This window comes from Salvia splendens, chromosome 5, assembly GCF_004379255.2.
Source record: "Salvia splendens isolate huo1 chromosome 5, SspV2, whole genome shotgun sequence".
Lineage (NCBI taxonomy): Eukaryota > Viridiplantae > Streptophyta > Magnoliopsida > Lamiales > Lamiaceae > Salvia > Salvia splendens.
This window is the reverse complement of record NC_056036.1, coordinates 11,784,596-11,805,851: the sequence shown is the minus strand read 5'-3', so window position 1 is coordinate 11,805,851 and position 21,256 is coordinate 11,784,596. Positions and strand designations below refer to the sequence as shown.

The 21,256-nt window shown below is 36.5% G+C and overlaps 2 protein-coding genes and 1 long non-coding RNA gene across 3 annotated transcripts; 1 reads left to right on the top strand and 2 right to left on the bottom strand.

Annotated features, from left to right (window-relative positions):
• Nucleotides 1–5,464, bottom strand: LOC121804646 (protein DEK-like). Its single transcript, XM_042204275.1, has 12 exons — nucleotides 5,327–5,464; nucleotides 4,090–4,991; nucleotides 3,940–3,973; nucleotides 3,490–3,569; nucleotides 2,981–3,040; nucleotides 2,771–2,881; nucleotides 2,184–2,264; nucleotides 2,012–2,080; nucleotides 1,130–1,568; nucleotides 885–997; nucleotides 536–566; nucleotides 1–428 (listed from the first exon to the last, which is right to left on the bottom strand). The coding sequence occupies exons 2-12, from the start codon at nucleotides 4,954–4,956 to the stop codon at nucleotides 262–264; spliced, it is 2,052 nt and encodes a 683-aa protein (XP_042060209.1). The 5' UTR covers nucleotides 4,957–4,991; nucleotides 5,327–5,464; the 3' UTR covers nucleotides 1–261.
• Nucleotides 5,465–9,444: 3,980 nt separating this feature from the next.
• On the bottom strand, nucleotides 9,445–10,892 carry LOC121803495. The gene is made up of 3 exons (XR_006051026.1): nucleotides 10,231–10,892; nucleotides 9,942–10,144; nucleotides 9,445–9,844 (listed from the first exon to the last, which is right to left on the bottom strand). It is a non-coding gene; the product is annotated as an uncharacterized LOC121803495 (long non-coding RNA).
• A 3,283-nt stretch (nucleotides 10,893–14,175) lies between these two features.
• LOC121803805 lies at nucleotides 14,176–14,844 on the top strand. Its single transcript, XM_042203406.1, has one exon. It carries the CDS (start codon nucleotides 14,176–14,178, stop codon nucleotides 14,842–14,844), a length of 669 nt encoding a protein of 222 aa, XP_042059340.1.
• The last annotated feature ends 6,412 nt before the right edge of the window (nucleotides 14,845–21,256 follow it).

Here is a 21,256-nt window from a genome sequence, read left to right as displayed (position 1 = left end):
TAGTAGGAATATGATACTAGTATAAATAATCTGAAAAAAAAAAGCTGGCCATCTTTCTGTCCTACTGAATTCGAAAGGGGGAGAATTTATCAATGTTTACATGACAAACTTGACAAGTTAACTCTGAACAACTAAGGAACCTGAGTAAGCAATTAAAAATGCTAGCTAACGTTGATAAATTACAGCTGCCTTTCTTGATAAACAGTAACACTCATACATTACAACAGTACTACAGAAAAAAGGATATTCAGTTAGTGTACACTACGTTGCCTTGACACCTTTACCAGAAGGAGCTTTTTCATCCTTCTCTGCATTTCCTTCATCCTTTTCATCGGCGGCATCCGCATCTGCTAGTTTTGTTAGCTCTTCCTGAATCATCAGCTTTACTGTCGATTTCCTTGCTGCCAGATTGGTATCGAACTCCGTTGCTGAATTGGTCAAAATTTTGTTAGGGATCCTACCATCAACAAATACTTGACAAACCAAAACAATACTGTAATAGTTGGGGAAGGGCTGGGAGGACAGGATAGCTTACCAAGCAACTTCAAAATGTCAGTGAATGTAGCCTGCAAAATAGAGTATATCAGGCACATAAACAAAAAGAAGACTAACCCAACAATAAAGAAAAAAATAGACCGCAATGAACATGTTGACTCAGTAGTGACATTAAAGTGCATTATGCATGCCCAGAGAGAACAGAATAAACTAGAATATGAGACAACTACTTAATCCAAGAGAGAACAGTTGTTGGACATGCACGAGAACAGTTGTTGGACATGCACACGTTTTTAGACTGAACCATGATGCAGATCATGAAAGTGTGGAAACATGTATGCATTTCTAACTTCTTTCATAAGAAAAGGGGGGAAATTTTCAGAACTAACCTTATTGAAATCAACCTTCTGGAGGATCTTACAGATCGAGTTTCTAAGATCATCATCACTTGGCTCTAGTGTCTCCTCCTTGGGTTTCTGTTTTATTTTCAGAACTTTCTTCCCTGTGTTTGAACAAAACAAAATAAGCTTCTGAAAACTGATGCATGTAAAAGGTTTGTGACCATTGTTACAAGGACTCTCAACCTGTGCAACATCAGCACACAACAGATGGAAGGAGAATACTCTAGCCTTACCAGGGCTGTCATTTGATGGCAACTTCTTTGGAATTGATGATATCTTCACTGTTTCATCCTTCTTCTTAACTGAAGACTTCTTTGAACTTGAATCACTATTGCTTTTAGAGCGGTCTGGTGATTTTGCTGGTAATTTCTTGGGTGGTGGGCTGGTCTTCTTAGAGATTGTCACTTTCTTTGTTTCGGGTTTCTCAGAAGAGCCTTTTTTAATAGAAGACTTTGCCGAACCTGCTTTCTTCTTCCCTTTGTCCTCAACTGATTCCTCTTCAGATTCACTTCCTATCTCCTCGCTTGCAGCTTGATCAGACATCTCTTTTGATCCGTCCTGATCACCATTCAAATCTTCACCTTTATCTTGTTCAGATTCATCTTCTGATTCGAGAGAAGCACTCTTTGCCTCCCCACGATTTTTAGAATCACTCTCAACTTTCTTTCGACTCTGAAAATCATATGCACAGAAATTGGTAAGAGGGTAGGTTTATTGAGCATGTACTACCATGATTCCACACATCATGCCCAGCATCATTTTTAACTTGTTTTCCTTCCTCAGTCAATTTAACAGCCTAGTTCAACAGATAAACTAACGTTGGTATTTTTAGTCAGTGTATCATATTTTCTGACTTGAGTCATCAATTCATTAATGAGGTACAGAAACCTAAAACACTATCATGCTGTTACTGCAAAAGAAAAGTAGCCTTGGCCACACACAACCTGATTAACTTCCCACAGTTTGACTTGGCTATAGAAAAAGAGAACTATATGTACAAGACAAAAGTCAGAACCTAGTTTAATCAATATCTACTTTTAAGTTTTGAGGTGCTTAAATTGGGCTAATCAAAGACAAAACCTTTGACAACAAAATTACAATGAGAAAAAAAGTACCTTAACTGAACCTTTAGATGGCGTAGTACTCCTTGAGGCAGGTTTGCTACTCCTCTTTCTCTTTGCTCCCTTAGTTGTAGAAAGCACAACAATGATTTACATATTTAAGTCAGGTTGGGGAAGAAAATAGCATTGACAAAGTAAATTTATGAAAGTTAATAAAGTGACAGACCTGCTCTTTTTCAGCAAGCAAATCAGAGGTTGTAGCATGAGGTTCCATAAAAAAATCCGTCAGCTTTACAATGATATCCTCCTAGAACAATAAACAGTTGAAGATAATCAGGAAAGATTCAGCATGGCCAAATAAATTAGTAATAATTCAACTCAAGGCAGATTGTAAATATGAATTTTATAAAGGTTACTTTCTGCAAAATCACCAACTACAATAATTTGCCAGTTTTGTACAAGTTTTCAATTTTCACATTAATACTTTGATTTTCATGCAATGATCAGATACAATGATAATCTTCTCACAAGATTTGTTGTTGTAATAGCATTATGGCAATGAACTGAAGGTACGTGCATTATTGCAAAAATCAAAAGGACATTGCAAAATTTACAAAGAAATTAAAGCTGGCAGTTTATATGCAATTAACCCAAATAACTGTTCATAGCAAAAACTTAATTCATGTTTCTATTATCTAACAACCAAAATATTTGGATCAAGATACTTTACAAGTTAAAATCAAGCATTCCTGTTAAGAACATTGACATTAGCACTCAAAATGCAAGCAAATAAATTAATATTTACATGCGTACCTTCTTTGCACTAGCCTTTGAAATTGGAACGTCAAGGACATCACAGAACTCTAGAAGTTTCTCCTTGACATACTTGTCAAGTTTTTCTTTGAGTCTGTTCATTTGCTTTTCCTACAAAGTTTTCATTACAAAGTCTAAATGTTTAACCATTAGGAAGTGGAGACAAAAGAGAACTTGCAAATTCAACACTAAGTCAAGAGTTTGTCTGACCTCATTATCATGCCAAACAAATCCTGAAAATCTCGAAATGTTGTTTTTCACTTGAGCAGCCTGGACAAGTCAATTATATGTATAAAGTAAGAATAAGACAAACACTTCCAATGGCAGGAAGAAGAGCTCAGAGTGATGAAAACTGTGGTTGCAGTAAAAACCTACTGCACCTTTATTAGTATTTACCATGGTTTAGGATGTCTTATTCCATCAATAATTTGGAAATTGGTAGAAAACCAAAATCTCATGGTGGTGATGCAGAGGTGTTAATTCATCTCAAATAGTGCTACGGATGAAAAGGCATGCTACCATGGAACATCTAGATAGACTTTGAAATTTATTAAACATGAGTTCTACATTCTAACGGAATTTATGTCCTGGATAAAGCTCATATGATGCCTTAATGTAGTTAGTCTGTAGATATAAAGCATTAGAAGTTTCGTGAGATAAGCACCAGCAAATTAACTAATGCAGAGACCATCTGGAAATAAATAGATAAAATACCTTACCTTTCCTCTCCTACCAAAAAGTATCATATGCAGCATTTTGAAAGTCTCTTCAGTCTTCTTTCTTGACAACTTATACGCCACTGAATGAACATACAAGTCAAGAATATTAACAAATTCATTCATGAAGGTAGAAAGGACGGCCTTTTACGACATATCCTCTAAATATCAAACAGAAATTTACAGGTATGTAATACACATGAGCTTTCAGGAAAAATAAAATTGAACAGCAATATAGCATAGAGAACTTCAAACATTTCGAAGAACAGAAGAAACATAAACACCAAAACCCATACACTCAATAGAAAGCCAGAAAACACATCATATGAGGTCGAATATGGTGTACATTGTACAAAGGAGACAAGTTTAGCAGCGCAGAATTGCAATATATGCACATCATATGAGGTTGAACATGGTGTATGATGAGGCAAAGAAGTCAGTAAAACACCATACCATTTGGAATATCTTTCAGCGCAGTTCCACGACCCTTAAACAAAACAAAAAGGCACACCAAGTTAATACTTAAATTCCAAATAACTAAACTAGAAGCCAAAAAGGAGCTATACCCACAACAAAATAAAAAAACTAAGACTTAGGTTTCACCTTTACAATACGAAAATCCCTAGAGGTGTCCTTCTCAATAGTAGCAACCAACCTTTCTACAGATTTCCTTTCGCGTACAGGACGTTCACTAGAAAAAGCCGAGGGCGTTTTGGGCTCAATTTCCCTTTTCCCTACTGAGGACTTAGGTTCTTTTGTCTTCTTCCGAGCTGGGGTTATCTGCTCCTCCGCCTTTTCAGGTTCCTTTTCCACCTCTGCAAGTTCCTTTTTCGTAGTCTTGTCCCCTCTCCGACCACCAGTTTTCGATCTAGGGCGCTTCCTCGAGCCTTTCGCTTCCTTTACCTCCTCTGTCACTTTTCCCGTATCCTCCTCAGCTTCTTCCTCCATTTTTTCATCCCTAACTTCTTCCTTTCCTCCATCATCTTTAACAGTTTCATGCTTTTCCTCATCAGCTTCAGTCTCTTCTTGCTTATCTTCCTCTTCTTTAGATACATCCTCCTTCTCAACCTTTTCCTCAGTCACTTTTCCCTTATCCTCCTCAGCTTCTTCCTCCATTTTTTCATCCTTAAATTCTTCCCTTCCTCCATCATCTTTGACAGCTTCATGCTTTTCTTCATCCGCTTGAGTCTCTTCTTGCTTCTCCTTTTTTTCAATTCCTTCTTCTTTTGTTACCTTTTCACTCTCTGCCTTCTCCCTGTTGGCCTCTTCTTTATCTACATCCATTTTCTGAGCCTCGGTTTTCTCTTCCTCCTGTTTATCTTCTTCCATTTCTGTCACCCCATCAGGCTGCTCCCATTTCGTATCTTTTCCAGCCTCAGTCTTTCCCCCAACATCGTCCTTTTCATCGACCTCCACTTTCCCATTACCCACAGGCTCGAGCTTTTCCGACACCGCACCTTCCTCACCCATTGCAGCTGGAGTCCCAGCTCCGCAACTTTCCGAACCTTATTGTTTGTCAATCCAATATACAGCCCACCATCAAAATAATGACCAAGCCAATCGAAGTAAAGCAATTTACAAAATTTTGAATTAGCAAAACCGCTTATGAATCAAAGCTTCATGATTATAAAGGCCCTCACAAAGATCTAACTAATAAAAACTCATAAGCAGAAAATCGTAAGATATAGTAATTCACAATTCTCATACAAGAAGACGAAACCCTAAGCTGCGAAGGAATCAAATTCAACTCAATGAAATGTAGCAAAAAAACAACAAACTCAAATTAAGTTCCGCAATTCATTAATTAGATGAGAAGATGAAAAGCTAAAGCATAACTTACAGAAAATGGGAAGTTCAATTTGAAGATGTAGAAGGGAAAAATTAAGTCTTGCAGTTGCAGCTCACTCCCCCCACTGATATTTTTAGAAGAAAAAAATACCTTTGCACACATCCATCCACGCCGCGAATTTATACTGCGGACTTCAAATCCGGATTTTAAACCCAGTTTAACGCCACGATGGATGTGGGATTCAGACACTAGGCGGGATTCTGAAACGGAATGACAGTGGACGGACAAGATCGAACTTCAAGGACGGCTGAGATTTCATATTCTCTTGAAATGATTAAAATGCTGAAATCATTGACTTAACAGAATTAGTTGGGCGCGAATGAGAAAATCATTTGCGTCATCACTTACTCATTTATTATTGTTCATTTCTTATTTTTTATTTAAGGAAAATAATTTTAAGATCAATTTGTCCGCATGCATTTTTAATAAATCCTTATACTTTTATCGAGTATTTAATTTATTTTATTTTATTTTATTGAGTCCTTGTATTTTTAATTTTTATGTCATTGAATTCTTACTAAGTTGTTTTCCTTAATTTTTCAACATTAGGGCATCAGTAGTGGGGCGCCCTAAGGCGCGCCACGTCATCAGTTTTATCCTCCTACCTCCCCACCTGCAGTGGGGCGCCCTAAGGCGCGCCACATCATCATTTTATTGTTTTGTTTAATTAATTTAAATGTTTTCAAATAACAAGTAACGAGTAATTTCCGGGAGGCGGCAACTTCTGCGCCCGCTGCCGGTTCCGCTTCTTTTTGGCTGGGGCGGAAGCGGTCGCGACGAGTTCGGGATAGGCCGCTGCGGCGTCACGGCGGGAGGGAGCGCTTGGTCGGTTTGGAGACGGCTCCATGTCAGACAACCCGTACGATTCTGTACTGAAATCGGGATCGTAATGGGTGTCGGCGTCGAACGAACGATATTAGTCGGGTTCTGTACCCAGCCAACGCGCCTCTCCGCTAAACATAGGACTATTGGGACTTGAATCCATTTCGTAGTAATTATGTAAATGTAATAAGTTTCGAAAGTGAAATCGTGAAATGAAATTACAAATGAACTCTATTTATAAAAAAACGAAACTGCGTGCCATAGTCCGCGCAGCCCACAGTGGGCCGGACGATGGCCTATCGTCCGCGTAGGCAGCAATGGGGCGGACGATGGCGCGGACGATGGGCATCGTCCGCGCTATACTCCGCGCCCTATGACGATCGTCTGCGGCCTATGTCACGCACCCGCAATGGGGCGGACGATGGCGGGCGCGGACGATGCGCGCCATCGGGCGTGCCATCGTCCGCCCCATTGCGGATGGCCTTAGTAAAATTCTATGGTAAAAGTTTTTGCTAAAAAGACTTGGACTCGATTGTTGAAAATCGAGTAAAAGAAGAAAATTTATCATTACAATAAAGAATTAAAGTTAAGCGAAATCCATGAAATACATGTTTATTAACATTAGACTTTGGCATACCAAATGAGCATAAATCGTTGTAGTAATTTCAAATGGAAATTAATCAAAATAAACCAAGTGAAATCGGATTCATTCATTACGTTGAAATCATTCTATGAGATCATCGAGTGCTTGATTGACCTTAAGTAAAGTGTTTCATTTACCAAACCATGAAACCATGGTCAACTAGTGATTCACTCAATGATTACTTTTCATAAATAATGGCTATTCTTGTACATATAACTTTAATTTACGCATTAATTATTCTCACAGCCATTTTACTCGCTCCATCCTTTTATGGTCGTAAAATGCTCAAAACCAAGAATTGATTATTATATTCTATGAAAAATAACAATATAAACTAATACATTATCAAATGAGCACTAAATACTATGTACGTTGATTTTTAAGTGAAAACGTGAATCTTGCCATTACTGTAAGTTTACCACGCGTGATTCATATTAATCAAGAAAACTATATAAATGTATAGAGTATATTAAAATTGCATGTTTTCTGTTTAATTAAAACTCAAGTGTGATCCTCCAATTCCTCTCTTTTAAATACATAATTCCATATATATAATGCAAGTAGCTTTGAGGTAAAGAAATTAAGTTGCAAGCATAAGAAATAAGAAAAGAAAAAAAATAGTGTAGCTATGTAGAATAAATAATCACCACTACAAAAAAATTGCAAAAGTGACGGCGGCCAAAAACTCAATATCTAGTGTCGGATAAATGACAGAAATGCGTCAGTCACTAATTAATGACATATTATTCCGTCATTCATACGAACTTACCACTTGTGTTTTCCATCATTGAGTGGGTTAGTAACCTTAGACGGACAAATCCATCACTACCATTTTTTAGTGACAAGCTAATTATTGACGGCACTACCAATAATTAATCTGTCACTAACCATGTTATATGAAGAAATTTCGCTGATTAGCGACGGATAATTAGCGAATTTTTTGTTGTGCACACGGTACTAAAATAACTCGATCAAGAACATAAAATGAATATATAGTACTCCTATAATAGAATTCATATCATAAATAAGCTCATTCTCAACCCTCTTGCACAACTCACTCACATTATACCTTTCTTTATTGTGGCCTCACACGATTCTCTATAATTAACTGAAGGTAAATTAAAAAAAAAAACCACTTATGACACGTTCATTGAGAGAATCATCTCAATTGAATTAATGTAGCACGTGACCTTCAGGGAGCTTCAACTTTTCAATAACGAGATCGACACCATTTCCGTTCTTGAGATGTAGATTTATAGTTGGGTCATGGACATAATTTGGGGAGAGAGAAAAGGAGAAATTCGATAGTATGTGAGCAAAAAGCAGCTTGAGTTCAACCATGGCTAGGTTTTGTCCTAAGCATATTCTCGAACCAACGCCAAAGGGAGTGAACAGATGTGGAAGTTTGCACGCACTACTTGTGCCATTGGCGAACCTCTATGTCTGGATCTGTGTGTAAACTTGTTGTCATATCCCATATAATAACACCCTTTGGAATACGAATGCTGGCAAATTCAAGGTCGTTTATGGCGTATCTTGACTCTATATGCGCGGAAGTATAGAGCCTTAATGATTCGTAGATCACCATCGTCAACTGTTAATAAAATATCAATTAAAATTTAGTTAACACATGTAAATGTGCATTTCGAATTAGTTTTACGAGAATCTAATCAAACCCTAGTTTTTCACCATGTCTGACTTTCCATTTTTCTAGTTTTGCTTTCATTTTTTTTTTCAATTTTGATTTCTTAAGCTTTACTTCACTTTTATAATTTTAACTAGTGTTGGTTATGGGAGAGTGTTATATTGCTAACTACAATACTTAATTGCTAACTATAATTAAATAATAGCTATTAGATATTCAAATTAAAGGCCTAGATCATCAGTCTCGGAATGTCTATACGATCAACAAAAAACGTCAATAAGGGTATTAAAGTCAATTTACAACAAATTAGTTGTAACTAACTTTTGAAAAATATCACATAACTTTAAAATGCATATAACTTTCTCGATTTAAATTATTTTTTCGCACAACATATATCAAATTAAAGATAATTTTATAAGGATTCTAATGAGATCTCACTTGCATATGTTCCGATGTCAAAATTTAAAAATAAAATTCAAAAATTTTCAATTTTTTCGTATAGCAACAAATGTCAACATAGTATATAAAATATGTCAATATAATACATGAAGAATGTCATTCTTAAAGCGTGTTGACATTTTTAAAACACTATATTGACATTTTCATCCAAAACCCTAATTTGATAGTTTTTTATTATCTTTTTCGATTTAATTAATAAAAGCGAAAATTATACGCGAAAAATTTTGGACCACTAGATTTCTAAAATCTTATGATCTTAAATTAGTTGTAGTTTGCAACTAGAGAGTGAGTTAGCAATTGATCACTCCCCTATACCCAATTAATTAATACTATACATTATCATTATCTTTTAGCATTTAATTAATTTCCTATTTCATGCTAAGAATTGATTGTGGGGATGTATTATTTAATAGTTAGGCTTTATTTTTTTAACATATAAATTTCTAATAATTAATATCAATTGTTTATTACTCATTAATAATATTTATTGTAAGTATTACCGGTGAATTTAATGGTCAAGACTAATAATTGTTCGGACAAAAGATCATAATTACCCAAAGTGAGTATTTGAAAAATGAAGATCGGCATGAATTTTACGTGTTTCAAGTGCCTGATAGAATCGAAATCTGGAACTTTTCCTTTGCAAACTTCAAAAACCTCTTCTCTTACACGATCTTGCCATTCTTTATTCGAAGCTAAGAGCATGAGAATCCAAGAAGCTGCAATCGAAACCGGCTCATATCCAGCTAATAATATGCTTTTGCAATTATCAATAATAAAATCCTCCATTTCGTTTGGGCTGAAACTGCTTTGAAGGATAAATTTCAGCATATTTTCCTCATTCCCAGCTTTATTTTTTTGATCTAGTAATTTCGAGATCAATTCTTTCACATCTTTCCGCAGCTTCCACTCCCTCCTGTTCTGCTTGGTCGGGACATATCTACATCAGCATCAAATTAATAAAAAAAAATACTAGTATGACATTCATTATTAATTCGAAAATATGATAAGTATGATATATATAATATGATATGCACCTCATGCCGGGAATGCCTATGAGGAAACCTTTGTTTAGCGGTGACTTGCACAAGAGCTTGTAGCTTTTCGAAAAGCTGTTCTCCTTCCGCATAGTTGCTTCCAAAACAAACTCTTGCGAATTTTATTAGGTAATTATCAACTTTGATATCTGCTTTACCACCTTCAACATTAGTGCTGATTGTTGAATCGAATTTCTCATTCCCTACAATTAAATTATAATATCATCAATTTTTATGCAACCTTCAAAAAGTAATGTTATTTAAACTATACTAGTAGTAGTATATGTACCTGGATTTTGTTCATGTTGAGCCCAGGAGCCATAACCTTCCTTTCATATGCCCATAATTCTCCAGTTGATGCCGAAACGCCGTTGCCGAGCAATGACTCAAAGGTCTCCCCAGATCAGAGATTTGGAAGCACCCTACTCTTTTATCACATCACATTCATTCACCACTAACACCGGTTTAGTACCCAGTGAAAACGTATACATCTCACCTGCATAAAACAAAATGAATTAGTGGAATATAAGCTTCAATTACTGAAAATAGTAAAAAGTGAAATTACAATAATTAATAAAATAAAAATGACAAAATGAAAAAATTAATGGGAGTGGGAGTAATATTGTCGCCTCCATTTATGGAAAACAGCATGCAACTCAGTTGCAAAGTAGTGAGGATCTTCCACCAGCGTTTTTGGTGTCCGTGTCGGCGGCGTCTTCATCTCCAAGACATTACCGAGCAAGAAATTAGCCGGGGGGCGGCCCTCCTATGCCTTGCTCTCTCAGCAGCCGTCGCGGCGTCGCTACTAAGGCGGTATACAGCCTCAGAAACAGACCAAGGATCACCACTGCAGTAAGAGATACTATGATTTGTAGCATAATGTGTTTTTCCATCGATAGATAGATTGTAAGTATTTGATTTTGAGAGATCGATGTAATATGTATAGCAACATTAAGCTAGCTGGATAGATAGTATGGTAATGTTGTTCCCAATTAAGCAATCTATTTATACACATTGATCTGTCAATCACTGAGGTGTAACAAGTTGGTGGTGGAGCCCATTTGACTCGCCATGCATGGGCTTAAATTTTTTTTTGGAGCAGAATTATGGCTTTGATTGCCCTCTCTTTTTGACAATGAATATATATGTAAAGTAGGGTTAACATGAATGAAAATCATTACATATAAGCAGTTTTAATTTTTTATTCAAGGCTTAAAATGGCAATTTCGTGGATTTACTAGATTACACCTTGTCTAATTACATTACCACCACACAATTTAGAATGTGTGGCTTTTCGGTAACTTGAAAAAATTAAAAGGTACTAATTGGTTTTGGATTCAATTAGCATGTACAATCCCATCAGAAGACAAATATATCACAGTAACATGCATTAATGAAAATACACAATGTATAAAGCCCGTCGAGATTTGCAGAGAAAATATGCAAATAATTACAAGATAAATGTTAAATAAAACTACCTTAATTAATATTCAAGGAAAATCTTATAATTAAGAGTTTAACTTCTGCAATTTTTGTTTGTCTGATATAACTCAAGTGGCAAAATTAGGGAATCTCTAAGAACATCTCCAATCATTTACATTGAACTCAAACTCATTTTAGTATATATGTCACATGAAATAGTGATTTCACTGACTATTTACACTAAATTCAAATTTAAAATAATATAGCTAACCTCCCCATACTAGTAAAATTTAAAGAGAGGACAGGGTATCCAAAATATCTCCAATTATTCGCGTTTGTTTTAAAATGGCCTACACATATAATAATACTAGTATATCTTAATAATAGTATTACATTCCTAAATAATTTATCATAGTCTAAGTGTCTAACATCTGTTAAACATTAACGAACATAACTACGATTATAGCTTGTACATAAGATTAATATATTTAAAAATTAAATTAAAACAACTAAATAATTGGTTGAATACAAACAAAATTTAATACTAGTAAAAAAGAAACTAGCCAAAAAAGGCAACTATAAATCTATAATGCATATTATAATATTCAATTTTAATGACTGAAGTTGAAGTATCCTTTATTTAGAAAGAAGTGGCCAAAATAGATAAGGTATTAGTTGTTACCCGGCCGCTAAAAACTTCCCATAGTAGTCATTCATAGTTAATAATTGTGCGTAGTAATGGCCATTATAGTCGATCGTCAAAAGGAAATGGATGATAAGGGGCCGAATAATAGAGCCGAGGTAGTTGTGACCAATACTAACGAGGCCCAAGATTACGAGTCTGCGGAAGAGAAGATAATGCACTAAGAGCACGCAACGAATTATGGCATGAGTTTTAGAGCATCCACATCCGTGCTCTTGCCAGCGAGCACGGACGTGGGCCCGGCCTCACTTTTTCTGCCTGCTCTTAGGCACGATCACAACTGTGATATCCCTAACCCGAAACATGCATTATTTTGCATATTAGCATATTATATTGTCATTACATATTATATTGTCATTAAATATTATAGAGAAATCAAGCATGCAGCAAAAAGAAAATAATTACCATTGTGAGTAACTCAATTAGTAGAATATATGTACAATTTTGATTCATGGGAGTTCTCAAAATTTAATATGCGTAGATTATGTACAATACAAAATATTCTAAATATTAAAATTGTATATGTTGGTGAAACAAAAGAACGATAATATTGTGTAAAAGTGTGTGCATTAATACGTGTAAGTATAATATACAATTATATTCGTACTGAAACAATAAAGAAACACGTATGGAAGCTATAGTTAGATTTGTGAGTCAGCCTTTTAGATTAAATAATTTTGAATAGTAAAAATATGGGGGCTTTACAAAAAAAATGATACGAAAAAAAGAAGTTTCTATATAGAGGAACAACAAGAAGAAGATGAAACTTAGCTCGTAAGGATTAAGAGGTGTGGATCAAGAATGAAATTTGGGTGTTCAATTTGATTACATGTTATCATCAGACAGGTGTGTATAAATCACACTTTTAGTTTTACATGTGTTATGTGGTTGATTGTTATATGTTGAATTGAAGTGAATTATTGGATTATATACTGTGAAATTGATATGATTATGAATTATTTGATATAGATGGTGGAAAATGATATGGATATGCGATTGGTGCGATGAATATGATGTTGTAAATGAATTATATGATAGAAATATGTAATTGATGTTTTACATATGGCACTGAAAGTACATGAATCATGTGATTAAAGAGGATCTGTGACAGCCTTGTACTGGATCTGAAATATAGAGGGACCTATGAGTCCAGTTACAGAGAGGCCTTCGGGTCAAATACAGAGGACCTATGAGTCCAATTACAGAGGGACCTTCGGGTCAAATACAGAGGGACCTATGAGTCCAAATACAGAGAGACCTCCGAGTCATAGAGGAATCCCGGGCAGATGCCAGGCTTGACTGTTACAGAATAATAAACTGAATAGAGTGGCATATGCATATGAATATGAAATGGCTTGTTTTTAAATTATGTTATATATTGTTTCTGATTATATATATTGATAAAAGAATGTGTTTGATGTTTGTATCATGTGAGATTAAATGTGGAATTTATATATACTGAGCTGTGGCTCATATAAACCACTAAATTTTTCAGGAATAAGATACCAGTAAAGTTTTGACTGACGTGGGTCATAGAAACTCCACATGTTATCAGGTTCGGCGGCTGACGCATATTGGCAATCTTCTCCTCCTCATCATTTTGCATGTAGATAAATGTAAAGTATATAGAGTGGTGAAAGAGTTCCACTACTGTGTAGAATGTTTTAAATATGTACTTGATAAATGTTGAATTTTAAAATTATATAATATGTGTGTTCTATGAATTAGACACGTGTATTGATTACTTTTATGATAAGGGATTTATTTATAGTAAGTGCATACGTCAGAGAGGTTGAGGTCATGACAGTTTAGGTGGTATAAGAGCAGGGATAAGGATCCCGCTGGGACATTGCATCCATGCATTGCATATGATACGTATTGGTTATAAGTTGCATTTGCATTTGAATTATCAGGAATATGGATATTCCTGAACATATGTCGTCGAGGAGAGAAGGGTCAGCCGCCCCGCATAATTCATTAACTGCAGAAACATCTCATACACATGTTGCATCATCTGGGGGTAGCCAGCCAATACATAGGCATGTTGAACAAGAAGTACATGGGCTAGAAATGTGACCAATGGGTAGAAATTTTAAAGAACTACGAAAGATGGGAGCCGTTGACTTTGTTGGGACTACTGATCCTGACGAGGCTGAGATATGGTTGAAGAGAACAGAGCGTGTGTTTAATCAGATGTGTTGCATTGCAGAAGAACGTTTTGATTACGCAGTGTCTCTTCTTCAGGGCGATGCTTACTGTTGGTGGGAGACTGTCCCACGAGCTATGATACATCCTCCAGTACTCAGTTGGGATGACTTTTTGAGAGAGTTTAGTGATAAGTATATGCCACCAGTGTATCGTGATGAGAAGCAAAGAGAGTTTTTGTCCCTTAAACAAGGATCTATGTCAGTTGCAGATTATGAAGTGAAGTTTACTCAGCTTTCTCGTTATGCATCGGCATTGCTACCTACAGAACAAGATAAGTGCAGACGTTTCGAAGAAGGATTGATATATGAGATAAGAAGCAAAATCACACCTTCAGACCTTCGTACTTATAATGATCTACGTGCAGCGGCTATACGAGCAGAGAGACTAGTGAAAGAAAGACATGTGTATATTCAAAGACAAAAGAGGGGACCACAAGAGTATAGGGGTGAATCAAGCTCGAGCATTTCAAAAAGGCCTAGTTCTTTTTCTTCGGCATCGAGTTTCAGTAGAGGAGGTCCATTGGGTCAAAGAGGCGGACGTGCACCACCTTTCAGTTATGAGTGGGAATGAGGATCTGGTATGACAGCACGTGCACGACCTTTATCCGTGCACTGTGGACGACCACATACATGGGAATGTCGAACAATTACAGGAGGTTGTTTTCACTGCGGACAGCAAGGACACTATTATAGGGAATGCCCACTTGGGTCTAATATAATATCAAGTGGAAGAGCAGTGACGGAACCCACAGTACAGAATGTGCGACCTGCAGCATCGAGTGCAAGTATTAATCGAGGTCGTGGAAGAGGACAAACTATGAGTGCACCTATGGGTCGAGGGCGAGGACAGTCAGAGGCACATGGATCTACACCCCAGGGACATGCTCGTGTGTTTGCTATGACACAGGAGGAGGCATCTAGAGCACCAGAGGTCATTACTGGTACACTTTATTTAGTTAATGCTATGATATATACATTGATAGATCCAGGATCTACTCATTCATTTATATCACCTGTCATCACACCACGTATGCATAAAGAACCTGAACCTCTAGATCACAGACTAGGTGTACACACACCCTTGGGTGAAGTTATTTCAGTATATACAGTATATCGAGATTGTGCAGTGAGAATCAATTCAGTAAAACTATTGGCAGATTTGATTCCCTTGTTCATACATGAGTTTGATATTATCTTGGGTATGGATTGGTTGTCACGTCACCGGGCTAAGATAGATTGTTATGCTAAAGAAGTGGTAATAGAGTCACCAGGACGAGATCGAGTGATATTCTACGGCAATCGACAGATTGTTCTCTCTTGTCATATATCTGCTACAACAGCCTTTCAACTGATTCAAAGTGGATGTGAAGCATATCTTGCCCATGTTGTAGATTGTGCTACGGTTGATGATCAAGTTAAAGACATTTCCGTTGTTAAAGAATTTCCTGACGTTTTTCCTGAAGATTTACCTGGATTGCCACCTGATCGAGAAACAGAGTTCACTATTGAGTTGTTACCAGGTACTACACCTATTTCAATTCCTCCTTATCGAATATCGCCGATGGAGTTTCAGGAGTTGAAGAAACAGTTACAAGAGTTGTTAGATAAGGGATTTGTACGACCCAGTGTTTCACCTTGGGGAGCGCCAGTATTGTTTGTGAAAAAGAAAGACGGTACATTGCGACTTTGTATAGACTATCGGAAACTGAATCAAGCAACGGTGAAGAATAAATATCCATTGCCGAGAATAGAAGATTTGTTTGATCAACTTCAGGGTGCACAAGTTTTTTCAAAAATAGATCTCCGATCAGGGTACCATCAGTTGAAGATTGCTAAAGATGATATTCCGAAAACAGCCTTTCAAACTCGATACGGCCATTATGAGTTTTTGGTTATGCCTTTCGGACTGACGAATGCACCTGAAGCTTTTATGGCACTGATGAATAAAGTATTTCAACCATTTCTGGATCAGTTTGTGATTGTTTTTATCGACGACATATTGGTCTACTCGCGAAGCACCGAGGATCATGTTAATCACTTGCAGTCAGTATTACAAGTTCTACGAGATAAACAACTTTATGCAAAGTTGAGTAAATATGAGTTTTGGTTAGATCATGTGGTATGTTTAGGACACGTGGTGTCAGGTCGAGGAATAGAAGTGGATCCACAGAAAGTTGAAGCAATTGTCAACTGGAAAATGCCAACTACAGTCACAGAGGTTCGAAGCTTTCTGGGTATGGCTGGATACTATAGACGTTTTGTGGAATGATTCTCGATTATTGCGGGATCAATGACAAAATTGTTACGAAAGAATACCCCTTTCATATGGAGTGAAGAATGTCAGAAGAGTTTTGATGAGTTGAAGCATCGATTGACTACAACACCCATATTGACTATTCCGACAGGTATAGGAGGATTCGTTGTGTACAGTGATGCTTCTCGGCAGGGACTTGGTTGTGTTTTGATGCAAAATGGAAAGGTTGTTGCTTATGCGTCATGACAGCTAAGAGTACATGAAGTTTCATATCCTGTTCATGATCTAGAATTGGCAACTGTTGTTTTTGCTTTGAAGATTTGGCGTCATCATTTATATGGAGAAACTTTTCGAATCTTGACAGATCACAAGAGTTTAAAATATTTAATGAGTCAGAAGGAGTTGAATATGAGTCAAAGACGGTGGAAGGAGTTGCTTAAAGATTATGATTGTACCATTGAATACCATCCGGGAAAGGCAAACGTTGTTGCAGACGCGTTAAGTCGGAAGTCAAGCAATATGGTAGCACACATGCAGATGACCCCATTATCAGAGTTGATTGATCTTCGAAGTTAGAATGTAAAATTACAGCTAGATACGAGTGAAGGGTTAATAGCGACTCTTGAAATCCGACCAGTGTTGAGACAACGAATTCAAGATGCTCAAATGAAAGATGAAAAGTTTGCAGAGTTTATTAATGAGATACGAAAAGGTAAAGACACACCGTTCATTCTACAAGATGATACATTGATTTAAAGCACTAGACTGTGTATACCAGGTGTCGATAATCAACGACGAGAGATTCTAGATGAGACACATAATGCTTCTTATGCAATGCACCCAGGAACAACAAAGATGTATCATACTATGAGGCAACATTATTGGTGGCCAAAGATGAAGAAAGAAGTGGCAGAATTTGTTTCAAAGTGTTTGACGTGTCAACAGGTAAAAGCAGAACATCAAGCACCTGCCGGTTTATTGAAACCTTTATCTATTCCAGTTTGGAAATGGGAGCGTATCACGATGGATTTTGTAACGAGTTTACCGAGGACACAGAAAGAGAATGATGCTAGTTGGATTATTGTAGACAGATTAACTAAACCAGTACATTTCTTACCTATACGATGGGGTTGTTCGTTAGACCAATTGGCTGAGATGTACGTGAGGGAAGTAGTACGCTTGCATGGTATTCCGATATCCATTGTATCAGACAGAGATCCGCGATTCACATCCCGATTTTGGGAAAGTTTTCAGACAGCCATGGGAACCCGACTACATTTTAGTACTGCTTTTCATCCCCAGACAGATGGTCAGTCAGAAAGAACTATTCAGACATTAGAAGAAATGCTTCGTGCTTGTGTTATTGACTTTCAAGGTTCATGGGATAAGTATATTCCGCTAATGGAGTTTGCTTACAACAACCAATATCACAGCAGTATTGGAATGGCACCGTATGAAGCATTGTATGGCAGAAAATGCAGAAGTTCGGTATATTGGGACAAAGAAGGCTTGGAGATTCTAGAAGGACCGGAAATTATCCAGGAAACTGTTTCTAAGATTGATATCATTAAAAGCAGACTGAAGGCGACACAAGACAGACAGAAGAGTTATTATGATCAGCATCGGAAAGAGATGGAATATGAGGTTGGAGATAAAGTTTTCTTGCGATTCTCACCTTCGAAAGGAGTAATGCGATTTGGACATAAAGGTAAGCTAAGTCCTCGTTATATTGGGTCATATGATATTGTCGAAAGAGTTGGACCGTTAGCGTACAAGTTAGCATTACCTCCAGAGTTAGAGCAGATTCATAATGTTTTTCACGTCAGCATGCTTTGACGTTATCGGTCTGATCCGTCTCATGTTCTGAGAGATCCTGATATACAGATTTCTGGGAATCTGAGTTACATAGAGGAACCAGTTAATATTGTAGACCGACGGGTTAAACAATTACAAAGAAAAGAGATTCCAATGGTAAAAGTTATTTGGCAAAATCACGGAGTCGAAGAAGCGACTTGGGAAACTGAAGAAAAAATGAAAAAGAAATATCCACATCTGTTTACGGGTTAGTGATTTTATTGGATGCATTAACTCATGGGAAAAGCGAATTTTGCGGACAAAATTCTTAAAGAGGGGAAGAATTGTGATATCCCTAACCCGAAACATGCATTATTTTGCATATTAGCATATTATATTGTCATTAAATATTATAGAGAAATCAAGCATGCAGCAAAAAGAAAATAATTACCATTGTGAGTAACTCAATTAGTAGAATATATGTACAATTTTGATTCATGGGAGTTCTCAAAATTTAATATGCGTAGATTATTACAATACAAAATATTCTAAATATTAAAATTGTATATGTTGGTGAAACAAAAGAACGATAATATTGTGTAAAAGTGTGTGCATTAATACGTGTAAGTATAATATACAATTATATTCGTACTGAAACAATAAAGAAACACGTATGGAAGCTATAGTTAGATTTGTGAGTCAGCCTTTTAGATTAAATAATTTTGAATAGTAAAAATATGGGGGCTTTACAAAAAAAAATGATACAAAAAAAAAAGAAGTTTCTATATAGAGGAACAACAAGAAGAAGATGAAACTTAGCTCGTAAGGATTAAGAGGTGTGGATCAAGAATGAAATTTGGGTGTTCAATTTGATTACATGTTATCATCAGACAGGTGTGTATAAATCACACTTTTAGTTTTACATGTGTTATGTGGTTGATTGTTATATGTTGAATTGAAGTGAATTATTGGATTATATACTGTGAAATTGATATGATTATGAATTATTTGATATAGATGGTGGAAAATGATATGGATATGCGATTGGTGCAATGAATATGATGTTGTAAATGAATTATATGATAGAAATATGTAATTGATGTTTTACATATGGCATTGAAAGTACATGAATCATGTGATTAAAGAGGATCTGTGACAGCCTTGTACTGGATCTGAAATATAGAGGGACCTATGAGTCCAGTTACAGAGAGGCCTTCGGGTCAAATACAGAGGACCTATGAGTCCAATTACAGAGGGACCTTCGGGTCAAATACAGAGGGACCTATGAGTCCAAATACAGAGAGACCTCCGGGTCATAGAGGAATCCCGGGCAGATGCCAGGCTTGACTTTTATAGAATAATAAACTGAATAGAGTGGCATATGCATATGAATATGAAATGGCTTGTTTTTAAATTATGTTATATATTGTTTCTGATTATATATATTGATAAAAGAATATGTTTGATGTTTGTATCACGTGAGATTAAATGTGGAATTTATATATACTGAGTTGTGGCTCATATAAACCACTAAATTTTTCAGGAATAAGATAGTAGTAAAGTTTTGACTGACGTGGGTCATAGGAACTCCACATGTTATCAGGTTCGGCGGCTGACGCATATTGGCAACCTTCTCCTCCTCATCATTTTGCATGTAGATAAATGTAAAGTATATAGAGTGGTGAGAGGGTTCCACTACTGTGTAGAATGTTTTTAAATATGTACTTGATAAATGTTGAATTTTAAATTATATAATATGTGTGTTCTATGAATTAGACACGTGTATTGATTACTTTTATGATAAGGGATTTATTTATAGTAAGTGTATACGTCAGAGAGGTTGAGGTCATGACAGTTTAGGTGGTATAAGAGCAGGGATAAGGATCCCGCTGGGACATTGCATCCATGCATTGCATATGATACGTATTGGTTATAAGTTGCATTTGCATTTGAATTATCAGGAACATGGATATTCCTGAACATATGTCGTCGAGGAGAGAAAGGTCAGCCGCCCTGCATAATTCATTAACTGCAGAAACATCTCATACACATGTTGCATCATCTAGGGGTAGCCAGTCAATACATAGGCATGTTGAACAAGAAGTATATGGGCTAGAAATGAGACCAATGGGTAGAAATTTTAAAGAACTACGAAAGAAGTACATGGGCTATGCCGTTGGCCAATCACCGCTTGCCACGTATGTTGCTCGTTGGCACGGACGTGCTCGATGCATCGAGCAGCGCCGTGCCAGTGGCAAGAGCGCATCGGCGGACAGCGGTGCCGCACCGCTGGCACGGACGGACGGACGAGTTGCAGCTCGCCGATGTGGATGCTCTTATACTCTTGTATAAAAAGTGACATTTTTTTCATTTTGGTACACCCATAGAATAATCCATCTCTATTTTTAGTAACTTTATTTTTTAATGAGATGTAACCCATTCTCCACTATATTTCTCATACTTTACCATTTTTGCATTAAAGCTCTCGTCGCCCCCAAAATATCTATTTTTATGAGACAAATGGAGTATTAACTATTAATTCAATACTAGCTACATTAGACATCTGTGGCGATAGATATTTTTGACGATCAATATATGTAGAACGAAAAATATCCTTCAAGCTACTAACCAATACAAGGTTGTGATATATGCGTAACTATTTTCTAGTGTCAAACCGTCTATTCAATAAGGAGTTCATAATTAGATAGTACGAGGTTTATTTTAAGATCATTTATTTCATTAATCTTTTTCTAGAATGAACTAAGATGATCTAAAAATGAACTCCGTGTAAAATAAACTCAAACGGACTAAAAATGAACCTTGTGTTATCTCACAATATTCTAAAATAAACTGAAAAAATACTAAAAAAGTAAAAATGAAGGGTTCCAAGATTCCGCACTAAAAATTAGTTCGACATTGATCATAATCCAACCAC

Coding starts and splice junctions, on each gene's coding strand:
- LOC121804646 (XM_042204275.1), bottom strand. CDS start 4,956: ATGGGTGAGGAAGGTGCGGTGTCGGAAAAGCTCGAGCCTGTGGGTAAT. Junction 3,974..4,089: donor GGGATTTTCGTATTGTAAAG/GTGAAACCTAAG, acceptor GTTTTGTTTAAG/GGTCGTGGAACTGCGCTGAA. Junction 3,570..3,939: donor GCTGAAAGATATTCCAAATG/GTATGGTGTTTT, acceptor ATGTTCATTCAG/TGGCGTATAAGTTGTCAAGA.
- LOC121803805 (XM_042203406.1), top strand. CDS start 14,176: ATGGGAGCCGTTGACTTTGTTGGGACTACTGATCCTGACGAGGCTGAG.